The 24,909-nt window shown below is 43.6% G+C and overlaps 1 protein-coding gene across 1 annotated transcript in view; it reads right to left on the reverse strand.

The window, feature by feature from the left end:
- Nucleotides 1-13,963, reverse strand: part of APCDD1 (APC down-regulated 1) — an 85,716-nt gene extending 71,753 nt beyond the window's left edge. Inside the window, exon 1 of the mRNA XM_078688149.1 lies at nucleotides 13,051-13,963. Coding sequence (XP_078544275.1) covers nucleotides 13,051-13,108 — 58 coding nt within the window. The 5' untranslated portion in view covers nucleotides 13,109-13,963. The remainder of the gene's footprint in view (nucleotides 1-13,050) is intronic.
- Nucleotides 13,964-24,909: the final 10,946 nt, after the last annotated feature.

Raw genomic sequence — 24,909 nt, forward strand, 5'->3', positions numbered from 1 at the left:
ACTACGTAGGTGTATGTCAGTTTTTTAATATATCTGGATGCTATAACATCTCAAAGAGAAAGCGAAATACCAGTCAGATGGCACAATGTGGGATTTATAGAAATGTATTTTAAATGTTTCCTTTTAGAGAGCCCTCACTTTTTTCATCCCACTCAAATAGCTGCCTGCACATATTTCTATATGACTGATTGCAGCCAGCAGCTGTGGGTGCTTCCCGAAGCCTGGTCCGAGCATTTCCTTTCAAGGTTGATGCAGCATGCAGTGCAAGACACTGGGCAAGCATACACGTTATAGGGCCGGAAGCTGTTGTGCTGTACAATTTGCACATTAAAGTAACTGTTGAGCATAATTATGCAGTAAGATATGGGTACGCTCTTAATGTGTTTAATATTTCAAGACTATATTTTCCTGCTGCTTTATAAACCTTGCTTTCTCCCTAAATTCATTTGCTTTAAAATGCACCATTTGCTTAATTTTTTTCAATTTTGTTCTCAGGACGATGACCCCCCCCCCCCCACCCCCCCCCCCATGGCTCCACTTTTGTCCATTAGGCTTGCTTGCTTCACTTGCTACATAAAAGTCATACCCAACTTTAACACCTACCCACCTTCATAAGTCACCAGACATCACTGGATAAGGAGTGCATATACATTACTCTGGAAAGCAAATATATCAGAAGCCAAATGTAGCACCCTGTACACTAATGAGACTGGTTCAACCGGTCTGCTTGCTATGAAGGCTGGCATTAACTAATGTTGCTTACCTGCTTTTAAGTGCAATAAATGTCTGAAGCATTTGGGGACAGACTGTATGTCGATCTGTAGAAGGTTAAATTGTGTGGAACATGTGCTAATAGCCTTCTAGCCCACATGCACAGAGGCCCTATACTGCAAATAACTTTCACTGCCTTGGCCTGTGCTGTGTAACAAACAACAATGTCTCAAGCAAGGGTGTTATTTGGTGAACAAGTATACTGGGTACAATTAATTTACCACAAAAGCACAACTTTAACTTGGTGAGCCGAGCGCAGACCGCTCCAGTCTGCCCTGTCACAATGAATGCACTTCCACCAAGGCAGCTGCAAATATCTGCCTGCACCGGAGGTAGCGTATTAACCCGTTGCGTGCTCATGATGATCTCAGCTCATCATGAGGCACGGTTGAGCTGCACTCATGACGACCGTTGGAACGTTCACACGCGGGGATAATTTCCCCGCTGTGCTGAACGTTCCAAAACGCGTGTGGTCGTGACAAGCTCAGCTCGTCATGAGTGCAGCTCCACTGTGCCTCATGACGAGCCGAGCTCGTCACAAGCACAGCGGCGCCGCACGCGGCCCCCGGCACAGCAGGTGAAAACGCCCCACAGCCAAGGGGTTAATGAAAGGCAGACTTGCTGTTTTAAGCGCTGGCCTGCCTTTCACTGTGCAGGCGGCTACGCCGACTGCTTTTGACAGGGGCAGAGATCCCCCTGCAGGTGGGTGCCGTGATTGATTGCCCCTTCCTACAGGGTGTTGATCGGAGGGGTCCATAAGTCTCCAGTTACCACCTCCTGAGGGGCAGCACTTCTTTATGGCGCACAGTCAGTACGCCCCGTGACAGCTCCTTTGCAGCTACATCTATAATACAGCGCAGGCACAGAGGCAAACCCCATGCTTCCCATACAACGCAAAGCAAATGAGGAAGCACCCCATTGAGATCGCGAAAGCCCTACATGTGCTTGTGCGGTGTATATCACAGAAGGGGCCCTGCAAGCATCTGTGTCCCCCTCTGTAAAACCAAGGTGCCACAGGGGCACAAATGGCTATCGCGCATGCTTGTTACACCCTCGGAGCACCTTGAATAATGCGGACACAGGAGTCAACAGCTGAACATTTCTCTATCCCCTAATTATGAACCCTCTGCTCGGGTCTATCATTAGAGGGTAGCCATTACCAACTGGTAATGACCTCAGAAGTGAGCTTTAACACATGGTAGTGCTTCAGCATTAATAAAGCCTGGTTAACATGAAAGTATAATCATAGTGAAAACCATCCTCGACATAAAATAAGAGTCATAATTGTTAAGGCTCCAGAAGGAAGCAGCAGGTCGTTTACAACATATGCTAAAATATAATATAACTATTGGAAGTGAACACCAGCACCAACAAACACATAAGTATTTCACATAACGACTGTTCATACAAAACACAAGACAAACGTTTTCAGTGCCTAAATTGATGATGCTTATTTTATCGACCTCAGAAGCATAATACCAGTCTTAGGCCTTATTTCGAATTTTGGCAGTAAATGTCGGATGTCCCATCCACTCAGTGTAGCGTATATTGGACTGCTTTGCAATCCAAATATACTGGGCGGGACATCACCCAAGCTCTAAATAAGGCCCTAAGCCAGCACTTCTGAGGCTTGTTCATGTGACCTGCATGGATGCGAATGGACGTTCAGCCCCCTGAGACACCTATTATTTTAAGAAATGTTGAATAAAATATAAAATTAAATGCTGCAGCTAAAACTACAGACTCTATGATATCCGTTTTGGGGGTGGTGATGGGAAGGCCCGATACTAACACAGTCCTGGGCGATGGTATTAGGCCAGTTTCCTGGTCAGACACTGGTCATGTCAGGCACATGTCAAACACATGTAAAGTAATGGCAGGAGACCAGTCGTTCGCAGAGCTCTGGGGAGAGTTTGTCCCACGGTATCCATGCCCCTGGAAAACTGTGGGCTTCTTTCTTCCAGCACAAACACAGAAACCACTGATCACAACAGACAACGTCCAGCTGCAAACCAGCGCTGACATTCAGCAGGCTTCATTTTGGCGGCCAAGAAACTTTTTGGGGGCTTTTTTTAAGTCTTGTAAAATAAGGTGGGTCGTATCACGAGGTGAAACTGAGTTAAGAAAAACGTAAAACTTGTTCTGGAAATCCTTCTGTGGAAAACAGGAACGGTTGACGGATGTCTTACAATGTGTGCGGGTCTGTGAAATAACCAAGCAATGATACAGCTTGTCTGTGTTGTTTCATGGGCTGTTTGTATAGCGCCCGTGCAATCTGAGGCTCATTCAAAGCGGTGAGAGGAGATGGGAAACAAGAGAAGGAAAGAGGGATAAAGGACGAGAGATAAAGAAAGAGGTGGCAGGAAGGTGGAAAGATAGGAGCGTGCCATGTTGTTTGCTTGTGGTGCTTACACTGTTAGACTGCGCCTTGAAACAGAACTGTTGCTGTTTTTCAGTGGCTACCCATACGTCTTCCACGCATGTCTTTTTCTGGCCTTTTTTTTTAATTTTCCATTACCAAGTAAATACTCGAAAAATGATCAAAACAGAGAGTAAAGCATACGATGGAGTCTACCCAAGCCTCCACAGGCGCGATCAGACTGAGAAGTCCAGATCAGGGACATCAGCAGTGATGTGCCACAAGGGGGCGCTCCACTGCTTCTGCTGCTTGATCTTCCGAGGGACTTCAAACTGAAAAGTATATGTTCTGAATTATGCAAATCACCAGCTACAAAGAAAGCATGGGCTGCATGAAAACAATCCGCGTTGGTTAAAACAGTTTTTCCAGTTGAAAATGCTCCAGTTAAGATTGAGAATTACTTATCCGTAAAACATAATTTTAGTCCCAGCGTCTAAAATACTCCCACCTAAAACCAACATCTGGGGCCAAGGGGACAGTGATATCACTCGTGTTAGTTGTTTGCACGTCTTACGCTGCCCTGTCTTTGATTTCAAACGCTGCTAAGAGAAAAGAAGAGGGGAGAGATGTCAAACGAGCGAGCGCGAGAGGGAGAGAGAGAGAGAAAACACGGTATCTTGTTGGCTGCTTGTGTATCCTTTTGTCCTTCAGCAGGTACCTTTTCAGTTCCGAAATGGATAATTTCCCGTTTTAACCCCCCACTCACCCAGTAGCTTACTCCTGCCAGAGACTAAGGTTGCTCTATAATTGGAAGCAGATGAACCTGGGGCGCAGCGCAGTCTGCAATTATACATTCTCCCGTTCCCTGCCCTGTCCTCTATCTGCAGGACTTCCGGGTCATAAGGCTTAGGGGCCTTCCTGTATGTCTGGGTGCATGAGGCCCTCTCCTGCTCTCTTCACTGAGCCCAAAAAAGGAAGGGCGGGGCCCATGCGAGTACCAGCACGAGCGCCTTGAAGTACGCACAGGTATGAGCTTAGTTTACTACTGTTTGGATAGTGCCACCCAGTCCTTCCCAGCTATGTGCAAAGTATGCATGTCGGGGAGTCCGTACTTGCACTTATGTGAATAGTTTTCAGGTGTATTAGAAGAAACTTGAGCTAACTGCAGTTCTCCTACATATACAGACTGTAGGCAATAGCCGTAAGGTGCAGTGAATACTACACAAGGGATCGCTTCCTATTCAATCCTGTAAATACTCACTATTTACTACTGTATGTGCTCACACTTTCTACACAACTTACTCTTGGCGCATTTGGGTGTAAATTACATGTGATAGGCAAACTTCGCAGAGTGCGAAATTTGTCGAAACTGTAGGAGTTCGCGGATGAGTTTCATTTTGTGCACCTGTAGTGGTACCCTAATTTGAAATGAATTTCGCAATCCGCTCCTCTCCGTGCAACTGACCATCACAACGAAGCTGCGCATAATGTATGCAAACGTTGTAGATTCTACGAACACACGAATCCCAATGACATGTGCACTTCATGTGTACATTGAGCTCAGTGTACAATGTTCCTTTTTTTGCGGGCACAGCTCACACTTATTGCGAGAAAAATCTTTGTCTCTATTCCTCTATGCTGGGGCTTCATCCCAGGTCCCTGCAACCCCTGGGGTATAGAGAGGCGCCCAATCCATCCTTCAAGGGGCCTCCAATTCTTCAAGGCGGACTGGGGGCATTCAGCCCAAGGCCGATGAATATCTGTCTGTGAGATATGGAAGACTCAGGGCCCTTCGTGCCATTTTGGGGGAGGGGGCATCATTTTACCTTACACGGCTGCTAAATATATACATAGAACAGGGTTGTGGGGGCCTGGGAACTGGGCGGATATCTCACTAGGCAGATGTTCTCACACGTTTTTTCCACCTGTGGCAGGTGCCTAATCCGATAAAAGCCCCGGGAAAGGGGCCCCATCGTGAATGGCCTGAATGAATGAATGAATGAAATATGATTTATTAACGCGCTACTATGCCCACTGGGCGTCAAGGCGCCTAACTCAAAAAGATTAGCTGCGGGCAGACAGAGACACGAGCTCACTGATATGCTTTGGAAAAACACCAAGTTTTCAGAGCTTTCTTGAAAAGATCAAGAGAGGGCTGTAGTTTAATCTCCAAGGGAAGAGTATTCCAGAGCTGAGGCGCCAGAATAGAAAAGGCCTTGTTCCCCCATCTTACCGTCTTAGCGCGTGGGACTACCAGTTGGTTAAGCTCTAACGAGCGAAGACATCTGGTTGGCACATACCTAGAGAGCAAAGAACCCAAGGCATCAGTCGGGCCTGCCCTCAAGGCGCTATAAGTAAGACAGAGAAGTTTAAAAGAGACTCTGAAAGGGATAGGCAACCAGTGAAGACTCTTCCTTGCCGAGGTCGCGGAGGACATCCATGGCAGGGCCAAAACGAAACGCGCCGCGGCATTTTGCACAACCTGCAGGCGTTGAAGAAAGCCCTTGTTGGCCCCGGCATAGAGTGAATTACAGTAATCCAGCCTTGAGCCAACAAGGGCGATCACAACCTGTTTTCGTGCCTGTGGGGAGAGATAGTACGCGATTCTTTTCAGAATCCTGATGACGCCCCAACAGGTGGCCACTGTCCTATTCACCTGCAGCTCCATGGAGAGCCGGGTGTCAAAAATGACGCCTAGGTTCCTAGCAGATTGTGTGGGTGTGGGGCAGATGCCTAAGGATGAAGGCCACCACTCACCTGACCACACCTGGCCTGGTGCAGTTAATGATGCCCAGTGGTATAATCGCACTTGCGCCAAGAGATTCCGAGTGTTCACATCTGGAATGAGGAATAACACGGGGAAAACACCAGTTTATTCCTGCTTTTCCTCGATTCTAGAACCGTTTTGTGGAAATGTCTCCATTTGCTTTCTGCAGGGGAACATGCACCTGGCAATACCGCAACACATATAGTCCCATTTTACCTGTAAAGGCTATTATTTCGTCTAAATAGTATTACCAGTCCACTTGTAACCTGGCCTCCAGTAGCACACGCAGTTGCCATTCGCAGGCTGCATCGACTGAGTGCCGAGTTCGCAGGTATGGGTAGATACGTTTTATAATGTTTATATTTCAAGTCCTGAAATTATATAAGCCACTTGTTTGAATGGTAAGAAGATCCTGATCTACTCATTACCCATACTTTCCCTCTCATGTAGTCGTTAGTACCACAGTGACATGCCACCCCATTCTTGCGATTCTCACGACACAATTGCTACATATTTGACCTTCATAATAGCCTTGGCAGCGCTCTCTGGCTGCACAAGGTAAGCACAGGCCTGAGGTCTAAACACTCCCGCCAAGCTGTGCCTGGAGGGCAGTTCAAGGCCTGGAGAGCTGCGCCTTAAACACTAAAGCAGAACTGCATTTTGTAAACAAAACAAGCGTTCTTTCCTTAGGGGAGTGGTGTTGTCATTGCTTGATTTACGGAGGCCTACAAACTACTGCGGAATTACTATCTGTACCCAAAACATTGTTTGCCTCCAGGCGAGTTTAGGGTCTGAAGTTCTGAGGCCTAAACACTGCTGCATTACTTTCTTTACCCAAAACATGCTTCGTCTCCTGGGGCGACCAGGGTTTCCAGCTCTTGAGTGTGAACATTAGAATAGTCCCCCTGGGACAATTAGCTACACTAACAGGGAAGAACAGGCAGAATTACCCAGCAGTGCCTCAAGACCCTCACTGGTGAAGCGACCGTGCTCTACAAATCATGAGTGATTGATTGAAATCGATAGGAGAAAAGGCAGAATTTGTCCTACAGCGCCTAGAGACCCTCATGGGTGAAGCAGCCGCACTCTACAAATCCTGATTGATTGATTGTAACCAATAGGAGAACAGGCAGAATTATCCAACAGTGCCTAGAGACCCTCATGGGTGAAGCAGCCGCACTCTACAAATCCTGATTGATTGATTGTAACCAATAGGAGAACAGGCAGAATTATCCAACAGTGCCTCGAGACCCTCACGGGTGAAGCAGCCGCACTCTACAAATCCTGATTGATTTATTTATTTATTTAAAGAGTTTTATATAGCGCTGGCTAGACCCGGAGGTATCAGAGCGCTTTACATGAGAATCAACAATGTAACAGAAAAAGTTCAACAATTACACAAAACATTCAAAACATAAGCAATACAATTAGGAGAGGAGAGAAGAGAAAGGAGAGAGAAAAGTAGTGGAGGGGCATTGATTGACTCTAACCCATAGGAGAACAGGCAGAATTATCGGACAGCGCCTCGAGACCCTCACGGGTGAAGCAGTCGCACTCTACAAATCATGAGTGATTGATTGTAACCAATAGGAGAACAGGCAGAATTATCCAACAGTGCCTCAAGACCCTCACAGGTGAAGCAGCCGCACTCTACAAATCCTGATTGATTGACGGTAAGTAACCCATAGGAGAGCAGGCTGAATTATCCGACAGCGCCTCGAGACAAGACCCCTACAGGTGAAGCAGCCACACTCTATAAATCCTGATTGATAACACGCAGCTCTTTCTCACAGAAGACTTGCCTTTTCTCCGGAGTGTCCCTCCCTTGGTCCAGACCAGCGCTCATTCCAGGTATCACCAGCAACCCGACTTTTAATACAATGACGTGCAAGGGCATGCACTTGTTCACCCACTCTCTACTCAGCAGCCGGACTAACTCCTGCCCAGTGAAATGCATCAGGGCTGGACCGGTTGCAGAACTGAAAGGATGTCAAAGGCAATGTTTTAGTGTCCCAAGCGAGTGCTCAGTGCTTGTGAATTTATTCATTAACTGAATTTCTTACCACATTGGGTTTACTCTTGAAGAGCAGAAGCTTGGGGGAGAAGATGCTGTCTAGGGGTGATATTGTTATCTAATAAACTTCAGGCTATAACATTTGGCACCAGCTTATTCCTCTAAATAAATTGTGTAATTTTGGGCTAATCAGTTCATCTGCCAGAGCCTCGGTTCTCTTTCCCGGTAAAATCACAAGTACTTAGAAAAAAGCTCTTACTGCAAGTATGCGAATACGGGCTATAAAACAGAATACTGTTGTGTAGATACTAATGAGCATTGCATGATGCAGAAAAGGAAATTGACCCAATGCCTAGCATCACGAAAGAAAAGCACTGAAGACCCAGTTAATTGGGCCAAGGATGGATTCGATTAGGAAGCTCAGTATAGGAAGCTCAGTTCACACAAAAGGACAACTATTGGCTAAGTCAAAGTGTCTAGCATTGGTCAACAGTTGTTTGTATCTGTCGAGGCTTGTTTTATTTTGCCATTGGTTTGCAAATCTTTATTGTTGTGGATGTTGCTGGGCTCTCTCTGTCAGTCTAAAAAAAAATAAAAAAAAATAAAAAAAATGGCAAAAGCAAAAATACTTTTTTTGGTCTCAAAAAGCACTCTTTGCCAAAGATGTCTTTGGTACTGAAGGGAACTGCATTATGTGCAGATATGCTCCTCGTGACAGGGCAGAATAATGCAGTCACTCACGGTGAAAATAGCCAATGGCTGAGATAGCTCTCTCATTGCACCTTACTGTATGCTGTAGTGGGCAGGAGAAGAATGTGAATGGCATGACAGCAGACCAAGCAGTGAAGAGGGCGCGCTAAAACCCCTATAAATATATTATACACATAATTTTAGTAAAATCAAAAGGCCTTGGCTACCACTAGACATAAAAATACAGCCGAGGGCAGTCAAGGTGTGATTCACAAATGTTTGGGAAACGTCCGAAATCTGCTCTAGTGTGTTTACTATTGATTTGGAAGTACATTTCTGACTTTTTCAGCATTCTCAAATGATTCTAGAGGGAATAACAGCTATGACAGTCATATATTTCCTTGAATATTTGAATGCTTATGTATGTTTCTGCAATTAAAAGTTGTTGAGTTTTACATGCTTACATTGAGCGCAAATGCCCATTTGTAAACGTATTTTTTTTCAGTGCTTTTCCATGGATAACATTGTTGCAGGAGGAGAAGCCCCTTACACTGCACACTCGTAACTGTGGACGTGTTCCCTCCCCGTTGTCTCCTCTCCTCGACAGCAGTAGGTCTTTGCGTGCTTCCATGATGTGGCACCACCTGCACAATGTGGTGGTTTTTCACCCACCTAGAAACGCCAACACCCCCTTCCCTCGCCCCGGATTTTAAGAGGAGAAAAATCCACCAAATTGACTGAATATTCATCTTATACTGTAAAATACAATTTGTAGTACAAAATGCACAACATGTATGATTAGAAAACATTCATGTGGCTTTACACCCACAAAGGCTTTTTTTGTGGAGCACCTAGGTTCATATATGGTGCACAAAATGGCTGAATTATTAGACCCACAGAGAATACATCCCTGTTTTGAGCAAACATTAATAAAAAATAACAGGTCATGTCACCAAAATATATATTAACCAATCTGAGCAAATAGGCATTCAACTTCTGCTAGTTGTAATTGCTATTTGTTTTTAACTTTTTGTGTGCTGTGTATCACTGTGTCAGTAAAGAATGAGAATAAAGTGTCCAGTGGTGTGTAAGTGAGGGTTGATGGTTGTAGGATGTGACTTCACGCAATGTCATGTGATCAGAAGGCCATGTATGTCATTTGTGCTGTGGCTCTGGTAAAATGACGCTGTGGGCGATTTCCTCCGTTCTATCTAGAATTAGTGTACAGTGCTTGAAAGTGCCCTTACCTCTGAGCTCTTCTATCTTGGTGCACCCAAGGAAAAGGAAAACATGTAAACAAAAAGAAAAAATCTATTTACATGCATGCAGTCTCTGGCAAATCAACCCCTACGGTTAGGAGTCCATCAAACACTCATTGCTTCACTAACCATGTCTGGTTGCTCAATGGGTTAATGCAGTCACTGCTGTGATAAATGCGTAACCACTAGGTGACAAATGCTGAACTCGGTCGGTCTACCCATCGAGGTGGATGAAAGGAGTACCATAACACCACCTATCATCGACATCTGGTCCTTCAATTTATAGAAACTGTGATTTGTGAATGTATTGATTAATCAAATGGTGAAGATGCGTGTCAGACATGTTCGGGACTTTTTCAGATTTCAGGGAAGGTGTGTTTTGAAGAAATGTAAGAGACACAAATCTCGGTCTACGCCAGTGGACTTTACTTTCAGTTCGCAGTGATCTGACTTATATTGGTGCCGATAGGTGAGATAGTTCAGTGGGTTCGGCGCTGCTGATATCTGCTTTAAACCTCGTTCTCAGCTTTAAATGCCAGTGTGTCCATGCAGCCACCATAGCGGACGGACCATTTTGATAGGGACGTACATTACACATGGTTACTGAAATTCAGCTTTTTGTTCAACCTCTGAGTCGCTGTTAAGAAATGTCCAGGTGACTCCACCGGTTTCTTGGAACGAGTTATTCCAGTTTAATTGTGAATGTTGGTTTTCAGTTGGTATATTTCACCAATAAAATTGGCCTTGGTATTTGCTTGACATACATAACCCAGTTTTCAAAAACGTCCACGCCATAGCGAGCCAGAAAAAGCATTTGTAACTGGTCAACTGGAATTTCCAACAAGATCGTGGCTAATCTGAAGCTAATAATAGTTCTCTTTCTGAGTACTTCCACAGGTAGAGCTTAGAGGCGATTCTGTTTGCAGTGTGTGCAATGTGTGTCATTAGAACTTCCTTAGATAGCGCTTAGAGGCTAGTCAGTTTTCTGTGTGTGTGTGCGATCTGTGTAATTAGAGATGAGCTTAGAGGCGAGTCACTTTATAGTCTGCCTGCGATCTGTGTGGTTTTTACTTCGAGAGGTAGAGGTTAGAGGCGAGTCAGTTTGCTGTGTGGGTGTGTGTGTGTGTTCTATCCGTGTGATCAGTACTTCCAGACTGGTATTAGAACTTCCTTAGGTAGCGCTTTGAGGCGGGTCAGACAATTTGAAGTGTGTCTGTATGCTATAAATGTGATTAGTACTTCCTTAGATAGCGCTTAGAGGCGAGTCAGTTTTCAGTGTGCTCTATGCGTGTGATTAGTACTTCCTTAGATAGCGCTTGGAGGCGAGTCAGTTTGCAGTGTGTGCTACATGTGGTCGAGTCCGTTTTCAGTGTGTGAACTCTCGCAGGTGCACGATAACGTTTGATTGGTGGAAATGGCAGCTTAGCGTCCATGGGTGTCACATTTTCTTCACCAGGACCATTTTGGTGGCTGTTTGTAACAACTATTAACAACAGCACTTTACTGTAACGGTGTGCAGCTTTGTCCCTGGCACACACAAACTGTAAGAAATAAGACGTGGTTCTGGTATCAATTGCTGTGTCCTTCCTTTGCTGCTCTGCACCCAAATGCCATGACAGTGTCGCAAGGTGCAGGTAATGTGGGATGAGAATGTGGCATAACAACCAGAGCTGCCCACACTGGAATAGGGGAAAACAGTGTCATCGTCGCCTCAACAACCTGCGATGCTGGACACACCACGTACTCTCCCCGTGCCTACACCAATGACCCTGAGGCTGTGTAATTTAAATGGTGCCCATGTAAAGCGCTCGAATACCTTCGGGTCGAGTTCGCGCTGCATTGACCCGAGAATAAACCAATATACTGTGATTTGTCTTACTTCCGGATGGAAGTCGGGACTATAGTTTGCTACCTGCCTGCCTTCGCCCCTCTAATGACAGGCCGTAGATGCTCGCCAGCTTCACCCGCTTACTTTATTCGATGCAAACGTGTTCTTGGCAGCGCCACTGCTTGTTGTTGTACAGACAGCAGTGTGCAGACATCCTGCGCTACCTCACTCTCGCGTGGAGGCACAAGAGATGGAAACGGCTCCTCAGGGCGGCGGTTTCCTTGCCAGCCCTGTGCCTGAGCAGGGGACACCTCCAGAGCACTGAAAGGGTATATCTGAAAACATAGCAGCGGCGACATGCATCCTACAAGACCCTCTAAAAGACTCTTTAGAATGGTAGTGCATTTCTTAGATAGCGCTTTGGGCGCAGCCGATCGTCGTTGCAGCGCTGTGAACAACAGGTGCAGGCAACACCACTCCACAGAAAGCTTCTCCCTTCTCTCTGTCCATCGTGATCATGATTAGACCCTCTGACCTGAGAAAATGACCCATAAGGCTGAAGGTAAGCCTGCATTGCGTATTTGTTTATCTTTTGCAGATAGCGCCCACTTTCAACTACAGCACCTCTTGACACTTCCAAAGGCAGCTGGTTCCCAATTTTACAAGAGGGACGTTAGAACAAGGGAGAATTGCCACGTGCATAGCATAGCGCACATTCTGTCATTAGTATGTCAAGCGCAGCGTGGGGGAATTTCTTTCCAAGCGCTGTTTTGAAATATTAGAATGGAAACTGAAAACAATAGTCATGGGGGAGTTATTAAAAGAAGCGGGCGCCTACCCGCCAGGCCCGGAGGGTCGGGTGTGGAAAGGACCCGAGGGAGTGAGAGAAACCTCAGAGCACGAGTCGCTCTCATATCATCTACAGCTCTTTGTGGGTGCCCGGAGTGGCTCGTGGCACTAACACCCGCCGGGCTCCCACGGGAGGCCCCATCCTACCGCCACTGTCCAGGCGCAGGAATCCCGGAAGAAAGACGCGCCGAAGTGCTTAAACCTGGCCTTCAACGCGCTCGCTGAAGTCTAGTGAGACAGCCCCAGAGCAAGTGTGTGGCCTTTGCGGGGATTATCATTGGCGAGACAAGAACCCTATAGAAAATGCATCCGAGACAGCCAAGTGGGACAGTGCGACAATTTAAGGGATCTGCAATCTGCAGGGCACATGTCTGCATCCCAGAGGTCCTGCTTCTTTCTCCTTTCATCGACTCACCCTTTCATCCAGGAGTTGTAAAACTCTACTGGTCACTGCAGCCAGCTGTACGAGCGTTCAAGAGACACGCACAAACACGTGAGTAGACGCATGCTTACCGTGCAGGAAGAGGGCAGGCAGCAGGCACTGGACCAGACGGACGTAGTGTGATGGCATGGTGATGGCTTCGCGGCCCCTCGAGGCTTTTATTTGGGACAGGGCCGACTCCCGTCCTCCGGGAAACTTTGACCACTTTCCACAATTCCTTCAGGTGGTGAAAGAAAAAACATACAAGCCAGTCCGGCGGGTGTCTGTCTGCGCGGGGCTTCTGATTCCTGTGATTATCCGAGGTTAGATGCAAAGGCTCGTCTGAGAGGAAAGGACAAATGGAAAAAGACTTAAAAAATGCCGTCTGCTCTTTTGAAAGTTCCAGGGGCAGATGAATCAGACCGGCGAGCCATGAGAGGAATGTACCTGCGAAGAGCAGCTGAAAAGAGTGCTCGACTGCTCAGCCATTATCAGGAACAGTCTGTTTTTAAAATTTGATATATATATATAACACGAATTTATGGAGCAGGTAGTTTCGCGCACCTCCTTGGTGCAGCGCACCCCTCCGGCCTTTTAATCCAAAATGCTCCCCTCCAGCCCGGCGCAAGAAGTGCTCGAGTGAACCAGGAGGGTCGTATAGCGCCACGACACGCGCCCCTGGGCGCTCGCTGTCCGAAGAGATGGGGGCAGGTAGCCGGTGCCGGCTCAAAACTGCCTTTTCCCCGGGATCTCCGTGGCTCTTCGTCCAGTTCTTCTGTCTGTCCGGCCGCCTCCTTGTTCCCGTCTTTTGTGACTTCCCCAGGCTCCCCCGCGTGTCTCTTCTCTTGCCTCCTGCTGTCTATTCTTCAGCCCTTATCACCTCTTGCTTCTCTCCCAGATGTCTCTTCTCCTCTGTGCCGTTGTCCCCGCGCCGTCTCTTGTCTTGTTATGCCGTGCTTGTGCACTGATCCCGCGCTGGCGGCCGCTCCGCTGCACTTTGCTGCAGCTCCTTCTCTGATCTCCCCTTTGAACGGAGCTGCAGGGGGCGGGGCCTGAGGAGAGGGGCGGGACCAGCATCCCTTGGTGAAGATGAGCAGCCCCGCAGTGCCCAGCAGCCAGGGACAAGGGCTGTGCGGGCTCGAGCACTCTGCTTCATGCCAACCAGTCTCAGAGACATCCTGGTAGGGTCGCCACCTTTCCCGGGCAAAAATACCGGTCATTTCTTTACATTTCACTATTCCGGAATGTGCAAGAGTTGGTAGATGAACATTAATTTGTGTAAAACCCTCAGTATTCTTTTTTAAACATGCCTGTTATCCCCCACTTTGATTTAACAGTCAGGTAGACACAATTTACATACTTATAAACGCCTTTAAAGTGATTTCTTCACATAGTTGCTGTTTTAAGGTTAGAGTGCCATAGGTAAAAATGCAGGATTTCACAGCTTTTTATGTTTTTCACTTGCAGGCACATACAAATACAGATCAGAGCTGGCTAGTATAGAAAAAGTTCAGGTGGCACCACCACACAACTCTATACATCTACGGCCACGGGTACTCGCAAAAACTCTCCCATGGGCCACAAAAATGGGTCTGTGATGTGATCAAGGGCCACATCAATGCTGGCAGGTTGTCGATCCAGATGGGGAGGCGGAACAGTAAAGTGGGTAAAGGGGCCGTGAAAGTGGCTGAACTGCACAATGTGAAAACAGGAAACCTGAAATAAATCCCAGTTCCACAATTTTCCAAATGGTGTGATCCTAGTCAATTTTTTTTACACTTTTCCTACTTTATCTTTTATTATCACATATAAGAGGACCTCGAAATACGTGACTTCAGGATGTGCACTGTACAAAACCTTCTCCTGTGTTTGATTTAATAAACTATAATTTTGCTCATGTTTAATAGGAACTAAGACCACCGTAAGAGTGCACATAGCAATTGACTTGCCACTATTGGCAATGTTGTTAGGGTAAGGTGGGAGAATGAAGGTGTCTAAATTCATATTTGAAAACTATCACTTAAAAATACTTCTCAATGAACTGATAGAATCTGATATACTAAAGTGAAATTGTTCTGCATGTTAGTGAAATACACTTTCTGAATTTTGAAGAGACCGTATCATATATTTGCACTTTTGCTGCAAGAAGGCTTTAAAAATGAATGTATTCCTGAAGTTAAGTGGTGCAAGACAAACTACTTACTTACTTTCTTTACCTTTAAGTAAATGCTTGCTTGTATATTTAACATCTTTTTAATGTTAGTGCTGAGTAGAGTGAACAGCAGCCCAGTTCTTCTGTTCATCAGGGGGCTGGATGTAACGGTTACTAGGGCCGCATGCGCCCCCTGGGCCGTAATTTGAGTATCACTGCTCTAAACTCTGCTATATAATAGACCACATCCCCTAACTTTCAGAAGAGCCTCCCTACTGGCTGACGGCAAACTTCTGGATAATTACAGACATCCATGTCTTTCGTGTGACCATTCACATCTGGTACCACTGAACGTTAATTCCTTCTGGGTCATTCATCGCCTCCAGTATTACCGATGCTTGAAATAGAACTATAGAAGTTCAGGTGCTCACTGTACCAGAGTATCTGCTGCTAAATAGTGCAGGTACTGTCCCGTTACAGGTATTGCATCACTGTTGAGGACAGGAGGTACTCTCCAGTGCTGAATTTGTAAAAACAAATAGGTGTTGTGGACCTTGTCAGGTTACTGCAGCTTTCCCCATTCATTGCCCCAGCCAGCGCTGCCAGTCACAGCATCAACATGATTACTAACCATCACACTGTATGACAATTCATTCCATTCCAGACAAGAATAGATTGGGTGGCAGGCAGCCGCGGCCAGTAGTGGGAGTACCGTCGGGCGGTGACGTGGGGAGGGGGAGGGGCAAGGTGGGGGGGTAGTAATGTATGGATTACGGACCTTAACAGGTAAGTAAACATATAAATAAATAAAACGAATTTCGTTGCGCGCACTGTATCGCATTTGGTGATGTAGTGCGCGCAAAGAAATTTGTTTTATTTATTTTCATGTTTACTTAACTGTTAAGGTCCGTAATCCATACATCACTACCCCCCACCCTGCCCCTCCCCCTCCCCACGTCACCGCCCGGCCGGTACTCCCACTACCGGCTGCTGCTGTGGCAGGTACTAGTCATTGTTAATGTATAGCAAATGAATTAACAGATTTTGTGGTGCTCATATCTAAATAAGGCAGAGAGCACCACCATGTGGCAGACTGTCATAAGCACTGGTGCTAACAATTAAGTGCCGGTGCCGAGCACCGGAAACCAGCGACTCAAATTAAGCACTGGTACTCTCCCTTTCAAATGAAGAAATGCTGGTACCCAGTACCTGTCAGCACCTGCCTATTTAGAGCACAGAGTATCATTATCATCAACATCTTCATGGTAATCATACATTTCTGCTATTTCCAAACATTTACACCCTCTCGATGCCCATTCACTTCAGGTTCCGCAAAGTGTAACATCATCTAATTGATCATTAGTTTCCCATACTTTTAAACATTCCTTCCTTCTGAGTGATCATTAATTTCCCCTAGTCTCTAATCAACCTCCCTACTGGCTGATAATCCATATTTGATGACTTCAATATACTGACCGCTCCCGTTTAATCATTCACTTAAGATATCTTAAAATATTCCTTCCTTTTGAGTGATCTTTCGTTTTTGGGGTACACACCAACACGAGTGATAATTCATTTTCAGTGTGTCTCAGTATTTATCCTTTCTCGTGTTGTTTCTTGTTCCCTGTGGCCTTTTGCTGATGACTTTTTCATTCAAATGGCCTCAAATTGAGGAAAACGTTTTCCTCATTTTGGAATTACACGCAATCTGAGTTTTATCAACATAGATATGTCAGGCTGGTGTTTTCTATTTTTTTCTCCAAAGTGAGGTAGAGCCCTGTACCCATCTTTCCTTCCAGTGCTCCCGATTAATGGTCTTACCGTTTTATATCGCTGCTGCATGGTGCGGGATAGCAGAATCAGGCATGTACAGATAGTCTCTAGTACATACTACCTAAAGATACCTGAAAACTGAATTTGTAAATTATAATCTGGATGCTCCCTATGCTCACTTATAAAAAGTTTCCTGGAGTTCAACCTCCTTCCCTACCCCCAAATCGGCTGCATTTCAAAAGGAGGTTAATGCTTTGTATACCATTCACCCTTACTACAGAAACTGCTTGTTCTATAGGACCATCTACACTAAGGTCAATACTCAGTTTGTGCAGGTGTTGGGCATTGATACTCATTTTACCAATGTTCATCGAGTCATTCGATTGGCTTTTGCTAATGCACGGCAGTTATGTTAAAAGCTTAGAAAGCAATGAAACATTGCTTTCCATACTTTCAAGATGGCCACCAGATGGCATTACACACGTTGTCCTGCTGTCACAGGCACATGATAAGGCAATATATGTTGCATCATGCAGGGTGGTGGCCATTTCGAAAATACAGAATGCAAAGTTTCCTTTGTTTTTTTTGTGGGGTTATATATTTTCCACAACTAGGAGCCAAGGGGGTGAAAGAGAACAGGTCGCCAGCCTCTCACAAATGTCAACACAAAAAAGGACCTGTTCTGTCTACTGTCTGGACTATTATGGACATCCACCATATATTTTCACAATCACACAATTTTATGTGACGCGGCAGTGAATTAGTATCTCCCTTCTGCCATAGAGTGACCTCAATCACTAATTTAAAACCTAATATGTGTTGCTGTATCTGCTAGTAAGACCCTCCCACAGGTGTGAAGAGGACCTAGAGGTGAAAAAAAGTGAGGAAAAGTTGTCAGTGCCACACAGGAGTAACACCATGGGAGTTTACAGACTGGTACTCGCCTGTATCCTCAGGTTTTCATCATTAGCAACGACCGACTTATAAATCAAATAGGTAGTGAGTTGGTTTTAATTTAGCAGACACACAGCAAGGAATAAAATAGTACAGCTAGTGGGTCTAGCTCGTTTTTGGACTAGGTGCACCGGGTTTTCAACGCCAGATCCCGGTACTCCTTATAGGGTCACACATATCACCCTGAACACACATTTTGTTTATTTTTCCTCACGACCTATTTGATTTATAAGTTGGTCGTTGCTAATGATGAGAACCTGAGGATACAGGTGAGTACCAGTCTGTAAACTCCCATGGTGTTACTCCCGTGAGGCTCTGCCAACTTTTCCTCACTTTTTATCACCTCTAGGTCCTCTTCACACAGGTGTGCGAGGGTCATACTAGCAGATACAGAAACACATATCAGGTTTTAAATTAGTGAGTGAGGTCACTCTATGGCAGATGGGAGATACTGATTCACTGCCGCGTCACATAAAATTGTGTGATTGTGAAAATATATGGTGGACGTCCATAGTAGTCCAGACAGTTGACATAACAGGTCCTTTTATGTGGTGAAGTGAGTTTGATATAGCACAAATTTACCCAAAGGCATCAGAGCGCTTTACGTGAGCACCGGTTGCGTTACAGACGGACATATTCATTTTGTTAGGCACGGGGAGATTAAGTGATTTGCCCAGCATCACTACCGAGACTCAAACACAGTTCCTCAACTTCAAGGTTAACCGCTCTAGCCATTAGGCCACATCGCCTACCTATTACTGTCTCAGCTTTTAACATAGCCACTTGCGGTCACAGAACACTGGGAGGGTGAGAGTGGACATCTGAGGGATCACGAAGGCTGCTGTCTGGCGCACCCACGTGGGGCATAGAGAGGACAGAAGGGATAGTCTAGGAGGGTTGGAAATGAGGTGATTAAAATATAGAACCCCAGTGGGCTAACCAAATAAGATACAACCTCTGTTGAAGTACTAATCAGATAAAAATAATAGTTCCATGATGCTTGAAGGCTACTACACACAAACCAATCACAAACAAGGTGAAAGAGCAAAGTTAGGGGGGGGGGGATTTGGGGGACAAACAAACACAGTAGAGACAGAGAAACAAACAAATCACAAGCACAATATTGCAAAGTGAAAACACAGCATCCAGTAGGAAAGGGAAAAATGGCTGGCAAAGTATGGAATACAGGAAGACAGTGAAAAACCGAAAATACATAAATAAGGAAGAAGAGAAGAATAGGAATACAGTGGCAGAGAGAGAAAACAGGGAGGAAAATGAACCCGCAAGAGTAAAGTAAGAAAACAAATGTGAAACTCCGTAACAGTGCTTTTGAGTGTCTGAAGTAGTACTATTCCTGGATGACTACGTCACATGCTCATAAACGTCTTTGTAAATTGGCCATGAAATGTCCAACCCCCTGTTAGTAAAAGTGCAAAGAGGGCATAGTTCTTTCTGTCTGTACCAAAAGTATATGAATATTTCCAGAATATTTATATTTTATAGGTTTTGCTGCCAATTCATAAAGGCGTTTAAAAGAATGTGGAGTGGTACATTTAAGAGTGCATGTAGAAATTCTATGGCATATTACTTCTTGTACATGTATATTCCTTTGTATATTGGCTCCAGGAAGTGTAGAGTGTCAAGGAATTAAGACTAGTGTGCCTTGGTTTTCCGCAACCTCGGCATTTAGGAGCACCTGCAACATGCTTCTAAGAAAACGTTGTGCTCTTGCACTTATTAATATTTACAAATCAAGCACTGACCAAATGGCAACCCCTCCACTATTAGAAAACACTAAGCACTCATGTTTTATGAATTCCATCCCAACCCACCCACAAACAAGGGGGCTCCTTAATGTGATTTTGTTCATAGAGCCACACTGCAGAAGTATCTATTTAGTTTATTCGTTCATGGACCAAAAAAGGCCTTTACCTTCTGGTTCTATCTGAAATTCAAATTCCAGAGGTTTTAATACCGCTGATTTCCACTGAATGAACATATTTTGCAAAATTGGGCACAGCTAGGCCTTTTCTATCCCTAATAAACAGAATCAGTTGCTGTCTAGGGTGTCTCACACCACCATGTTTGTTTTAGTTACTCCAAAGCATGGTGTTATGACCTGCATTTTATTGCAATATAATTTTTAGCAGATTTATTTATACACCAACAAAAACAATTTAGAAACTACTACATAAACAACATATGCTATACTTTCATCGAGCTGACTTGAAGTGCAGAGAAAAAGGTATGTTGACTCCTGTAATATGGCTGCTTGAAATCCAAGCTACTGAAAGCATTTCAGCTGCTGACCTAGAAAACACACAACTCAAGATGGTGGAAATGTGTCCTAAGGTCCAGAGCTGCCAACTTTGGAACTGGGAACTACGGTTAAGTATAAGTGTTGACATAACATCCTATGAGTCTGGGCAAATCACTCAAGAACTGATTCACAAACTGCATTTTCTAGCATGTTTTGTAGTACTACAAATCTTACCACAAAATGCTATTTACAAACCTACATGTGGAGTTTACGCCTCCACCTCTCTTACCTTTTTCTGTGCTTACATCTCCGCCCGAGTGTGGAGTCTCCACACTTGTAAGTATATGTTCTAGTAGTAAATGTAGGAAGGACAGGGCAGCGGTGGAAAAAAGGATATTATTTACTACTGAATTGAAGGGGCATAGCGATGAATAATGAGGGGTTAAATACAGGCAATGGAGGCGTTAAGTTAAGGGCTTGTACCTACCCGAAAAGCCCATTGCTATTCACAAACTGCATTTTTAAAGTTACTACAGCAAAAAACCGACCCAAAAAAGTAGTAAATCCCGTTAGCTCAGAGATGAAGTCCAGTACCACACATGGCCAACAACTGGTGCTGCATCTCCTCCCATAGAAAGTAACGGAGTAAGAGACCTAAAATAAAAACCCATACAAAATAATGTTACATGGAATTAATTTTTTAAAATAGTTGAGCATATAAATTGTTTAAAATGTAATGTTTAAAATAAATATACAAATATTACACATTTTTTAAGTATAAAATATTTTGATAATCTTTTTTCAATTTCAAATTAATTTAACAATACATAACTAAATATATTTAAATTACGTTTAATTCATTCTATACATCACTTCTAATAATTATAAAGCATAAATTACTTTATTTGGGAATTTATGTTTTTAATTTACACTTGAGATAAATAATTTTAACCTCATTTATTATATTTACAAGAATTAAAGATGTATTTCAAAATGTAGTTATTAGTGCTGTAGTATGTTTTCTTTAGGTCTACATTTAAAAGAAATATACAAAGTAATTTACATTACTATTTAACAATAAAATATTTTTACAAACATTTTCCAACTTAAATAAACGTTTTCACTTTTCTCTATACTTTAATGAAGGGAGATCCAAATGGTAGAGTATAGGGAAAGGTTCTCTACATTTTACCATAGGAAGTTCACCACAGTTGAGGCACAGATCACTGTGTGGAAAATTATAGGGAGACATTTCCTATACGTCACCATAGGCAGTTCTCCACCCTGTTGATGGAGATCTCCACATGGTAAAATACAGGGAGAAATAAAAAGTTTATTAAAGTTTGACACATTTTAGAATTTTTGTAATATTAAATATTATTGTAAATAAATATTATATATTTATTTTAAATGTCAAACTAAAGAAAAAAGCACCAGCACTATTAACTACATAAAAAAATCATGTAAATATACTACATTGAATAACATTATTTTTTATCAAGTTTTAATAAAAACAATTCAATTTACTATAAAGTAAAACAAATATTGTTTGGTGTGCATTAATAATTATCAAAAGTGATGTATACAGTTAACTAAATGTAATTTAATTATAAATAATACAACTTGTTACAATAATTTGTATAGACAAAACGTTATCACAGTATTTTTTATTAAATATGTACTGTTTGTAATTATATGTATTGCATTAAATTATATTTAATTATATTTTTAACTATTTTTAAAGAATTTCATTTAAATTCACATTATTTCCAATGGGGTTTATATTTGAGTCACTGCCTCTACTATTTTCTGTGGAGGGTGTTGCAGTGCCAGGGGTTGGCAATTTGTGGCGCTGGACTTGCTACTTTTTTTTTTAAGTAGTAACTTGTACCTTTGGCTTCACACCCTTTTTTAGGCAGTAGAGACCAGCGAGTCAACACTTTAATTTTGTGAATAGCCAAGAGCAGTGAGGTAAGTCAAAGGTGTAACAAATTACTCACAAGTATAAATTACCTTGTGATTAGCCCATTAATCTTCCCGTGCCTAAAAACAGAACTATACTGACCTTTTGTTAGGCAATCTGTACTCATGTAAAGGGCTCTAATGCCCTTGAGCCAAGTTTGCTCTATACAATACCACAAAAAATACTTGAACTCATGGGAATTAAAAAGAGTGTTTTTTAATTCTACAGGGCCTTTGGAAGAAGGAGCTTTTGGGATCTGGTATTCATGTGATACTCGTGGTCTAGCAAATAAGCTGTATTAACTTTTTAAGCACAAAACTCAAGTTGTAATTATGGCTACCCTGCCAAATAGATTGTGAGATTTTTGAGAAATCACTTAATCTCCTTGAGCTTTTGTTTCATTGTCTGTCAAAATGGGCTGTGCTTAGAAACAGGGTAATCCCAGATATGCTGAAGCAAGTGATGTATGTTACATGGACCGTTGCATTCTCATTTCACAAAGCCAAGTGTTGCTGTAAAAGATCCTTTTTAGCTCAGAGTACTCAACTCGTTTACTCATCGAATGTTTTAAGCTTGCTTTGGTACACGTATGACTGCTACAGTTTATGATCTTGTGCATCTTGACCATTGATATCGGGGATCCTTATAAATCCCTTGCAATGCATACAGTTTTATCAAATATCGTTTTAGGACTTCCCAACATGTGCGATGCGTGTCTCTCGCCTTGAAGCTCAGTGGACCACATCTTGCAGGAACTGTAGATCCCTTACCAAGAAAGACAAAACGCCAGGTCCTCATTTTGAGCACAGTGTAAACCCCCAATTATTTGGATTGCCCCCAAAATTTGCATTTAATTGAGAAAAACCCGTCAAACTGTATTCGCGGAATACTGATGGAAGAGAGACAACATCTGTGGCTTGAGATGCACAGATCTCCATGGATCAGACTGCCCCTCAATCCGAGCTGTGGTATGAACATTTACCGGGTCCGGATGCAGGATTACCGCACCAAAATTTATGACACGCAGAAAGAGGGCGTAAGTGAAATCTAGCCAGCACACTCAGCCAATGGAGAAAGGATGCATGTCAAACAATCCTACAAGACGATACAAGCACTGCTGAATTGAGCCTGCGTTTACAAAGGATGCAACCAATGAAGCTATTGACCTGCTTGGGTTGGTGTAACTTTGATGTGTTTTTTGCTGTTTAAGGCCTGATCTTTCAGCATGGTGAAGCCTGTCACACCCAGGAGTGTCCTTCTGACTGCGACCGAGTTTGGAACTGGGCTCCCTGCTGTTATGATGCAAGTACTCATACCCTCATGACAGAGTTTGTTTTTAACAGTAAGCCTGACCCCATGAGAAAACTATGGTGTTACTAACTATGCCCACATCACGCAGATATGCTGCTAGAAACCATCCCCACCATCCAGTTTTGCTGTAAGTAATCATTTTGCTCTATAATATAATGTATGTGGTTGTACTCATGCCTCCATCTGCTAAATTATTGTGCGAATAATATGTCGATAGCAATCAAGACCCTATTGATATTGATCGTGTATGCAATCTGGTATAAACTATTTGTGTGTAGCTTACGTGGCTAACCTATGCATGTTTTTGTGTAAGCTATTTCAACTAGTTTGATTTCCCAATGTATTTTGTATGACTATTTCAGATGCTGAGCATTAGGGGGTGCCTTCACCCACATTCAGGTGTGTAGTGAGTGCTTAAGTAAGTGATTTATTTTCAGCTGTCTAGATGCAGGTCTTAGACAGTGGAATGGGTGCATTCCAGTGAAGAGGTAAGTGTCTGAAGACCTGGAAACCCCACCTTGAAAAAGCATGTCAGTGTGTCAGTGATTAATTATATACTTGAGTTTGACAACTGACCTCAGAAAACTCTGTTTGGAAAATTAACCAGCCACTCTGATTTAGGAAGCATCTGCTAAGCAGGCACATAGTTTGTCCAGTAAGATTGGGGAGGGGTGAGAGCTTCATAATTTCCTACAATCAGACTGGCATATAATGTTTAAATACATTATATAACAAGCATGGTGCATTAAAGGGGCCTAAGGGACAGTAATAATGGAGAAGAATGCAGGTTGGTAGGAGTACTAAGAGAGACAAGACAATATTTTGTAAAATAGCCAATATTTTTGAGGACTTTCAAAACCGAGAGGGCGAGAGTGTGTGTGCCTTTTTGTCAATGTGTATGTAACAATTCCTGGTGAAATCCAACAAACATCTCATCATACCCGACTGAAAACACCTGTACCCAACTATGTATCAGAAAATATATTTATTAGGTGGGTGTAATACCCCAAACAACCCCCGAAGCTAGGCACCTGCTGCTAAACTTGTAGTGCTCGGTGGAACATGGCAATCATGACAAGAGCGAAAACCAAGCAAGGCACACAACAGTTGTTTTGACAGGGTCATAAAAAGGGCTCATAAACATTACATTTGTGCTATTGAGGTGGAAATCATATAATTAGAAACCACTACCGGCAGTGGCTGAATTGTTAAAAGACAAACATAAGTGCAGGGGCCTTGAGTATTTCTTAGGGGCCCACCACCAATACTGGTGAATGTCACGGTTGACAAATTTCAAGGCTGCCTAACTTTGATTTCACTTCATGTCTCTTTCTTCCACTTTTCCACACTTCCTGTCTCTTTATCTCATTCTTACATGTTCTTTTTAATACCTGGTCTCTCCCCTAGTCACTGTTTTCCTACTTTTCTATGCATTTTTCTGTTTTTTCTGCATTTCTATGTCTTGCTCTGGGTCAAAGTCTAAGGAACTCTCTTCTTGTCACAGGGAAACAGAGGCCTAGAAACAGTGTTACTTGTTT

This window comes from Lissotriton helveticus, chromosome 4_1 (assembly GCF_964261635.1).
Source record: "Lissotriton helveticus chromosome 4_1, aLisHel1.1, whole genome shotgun sequence".
Classification (NCBI taxonomy): Eukaryota; Metazoa; Chordata; class Amphibia; order Caudata; family Salamandridae; genus Lissotriton; species Lissotriton helveticus.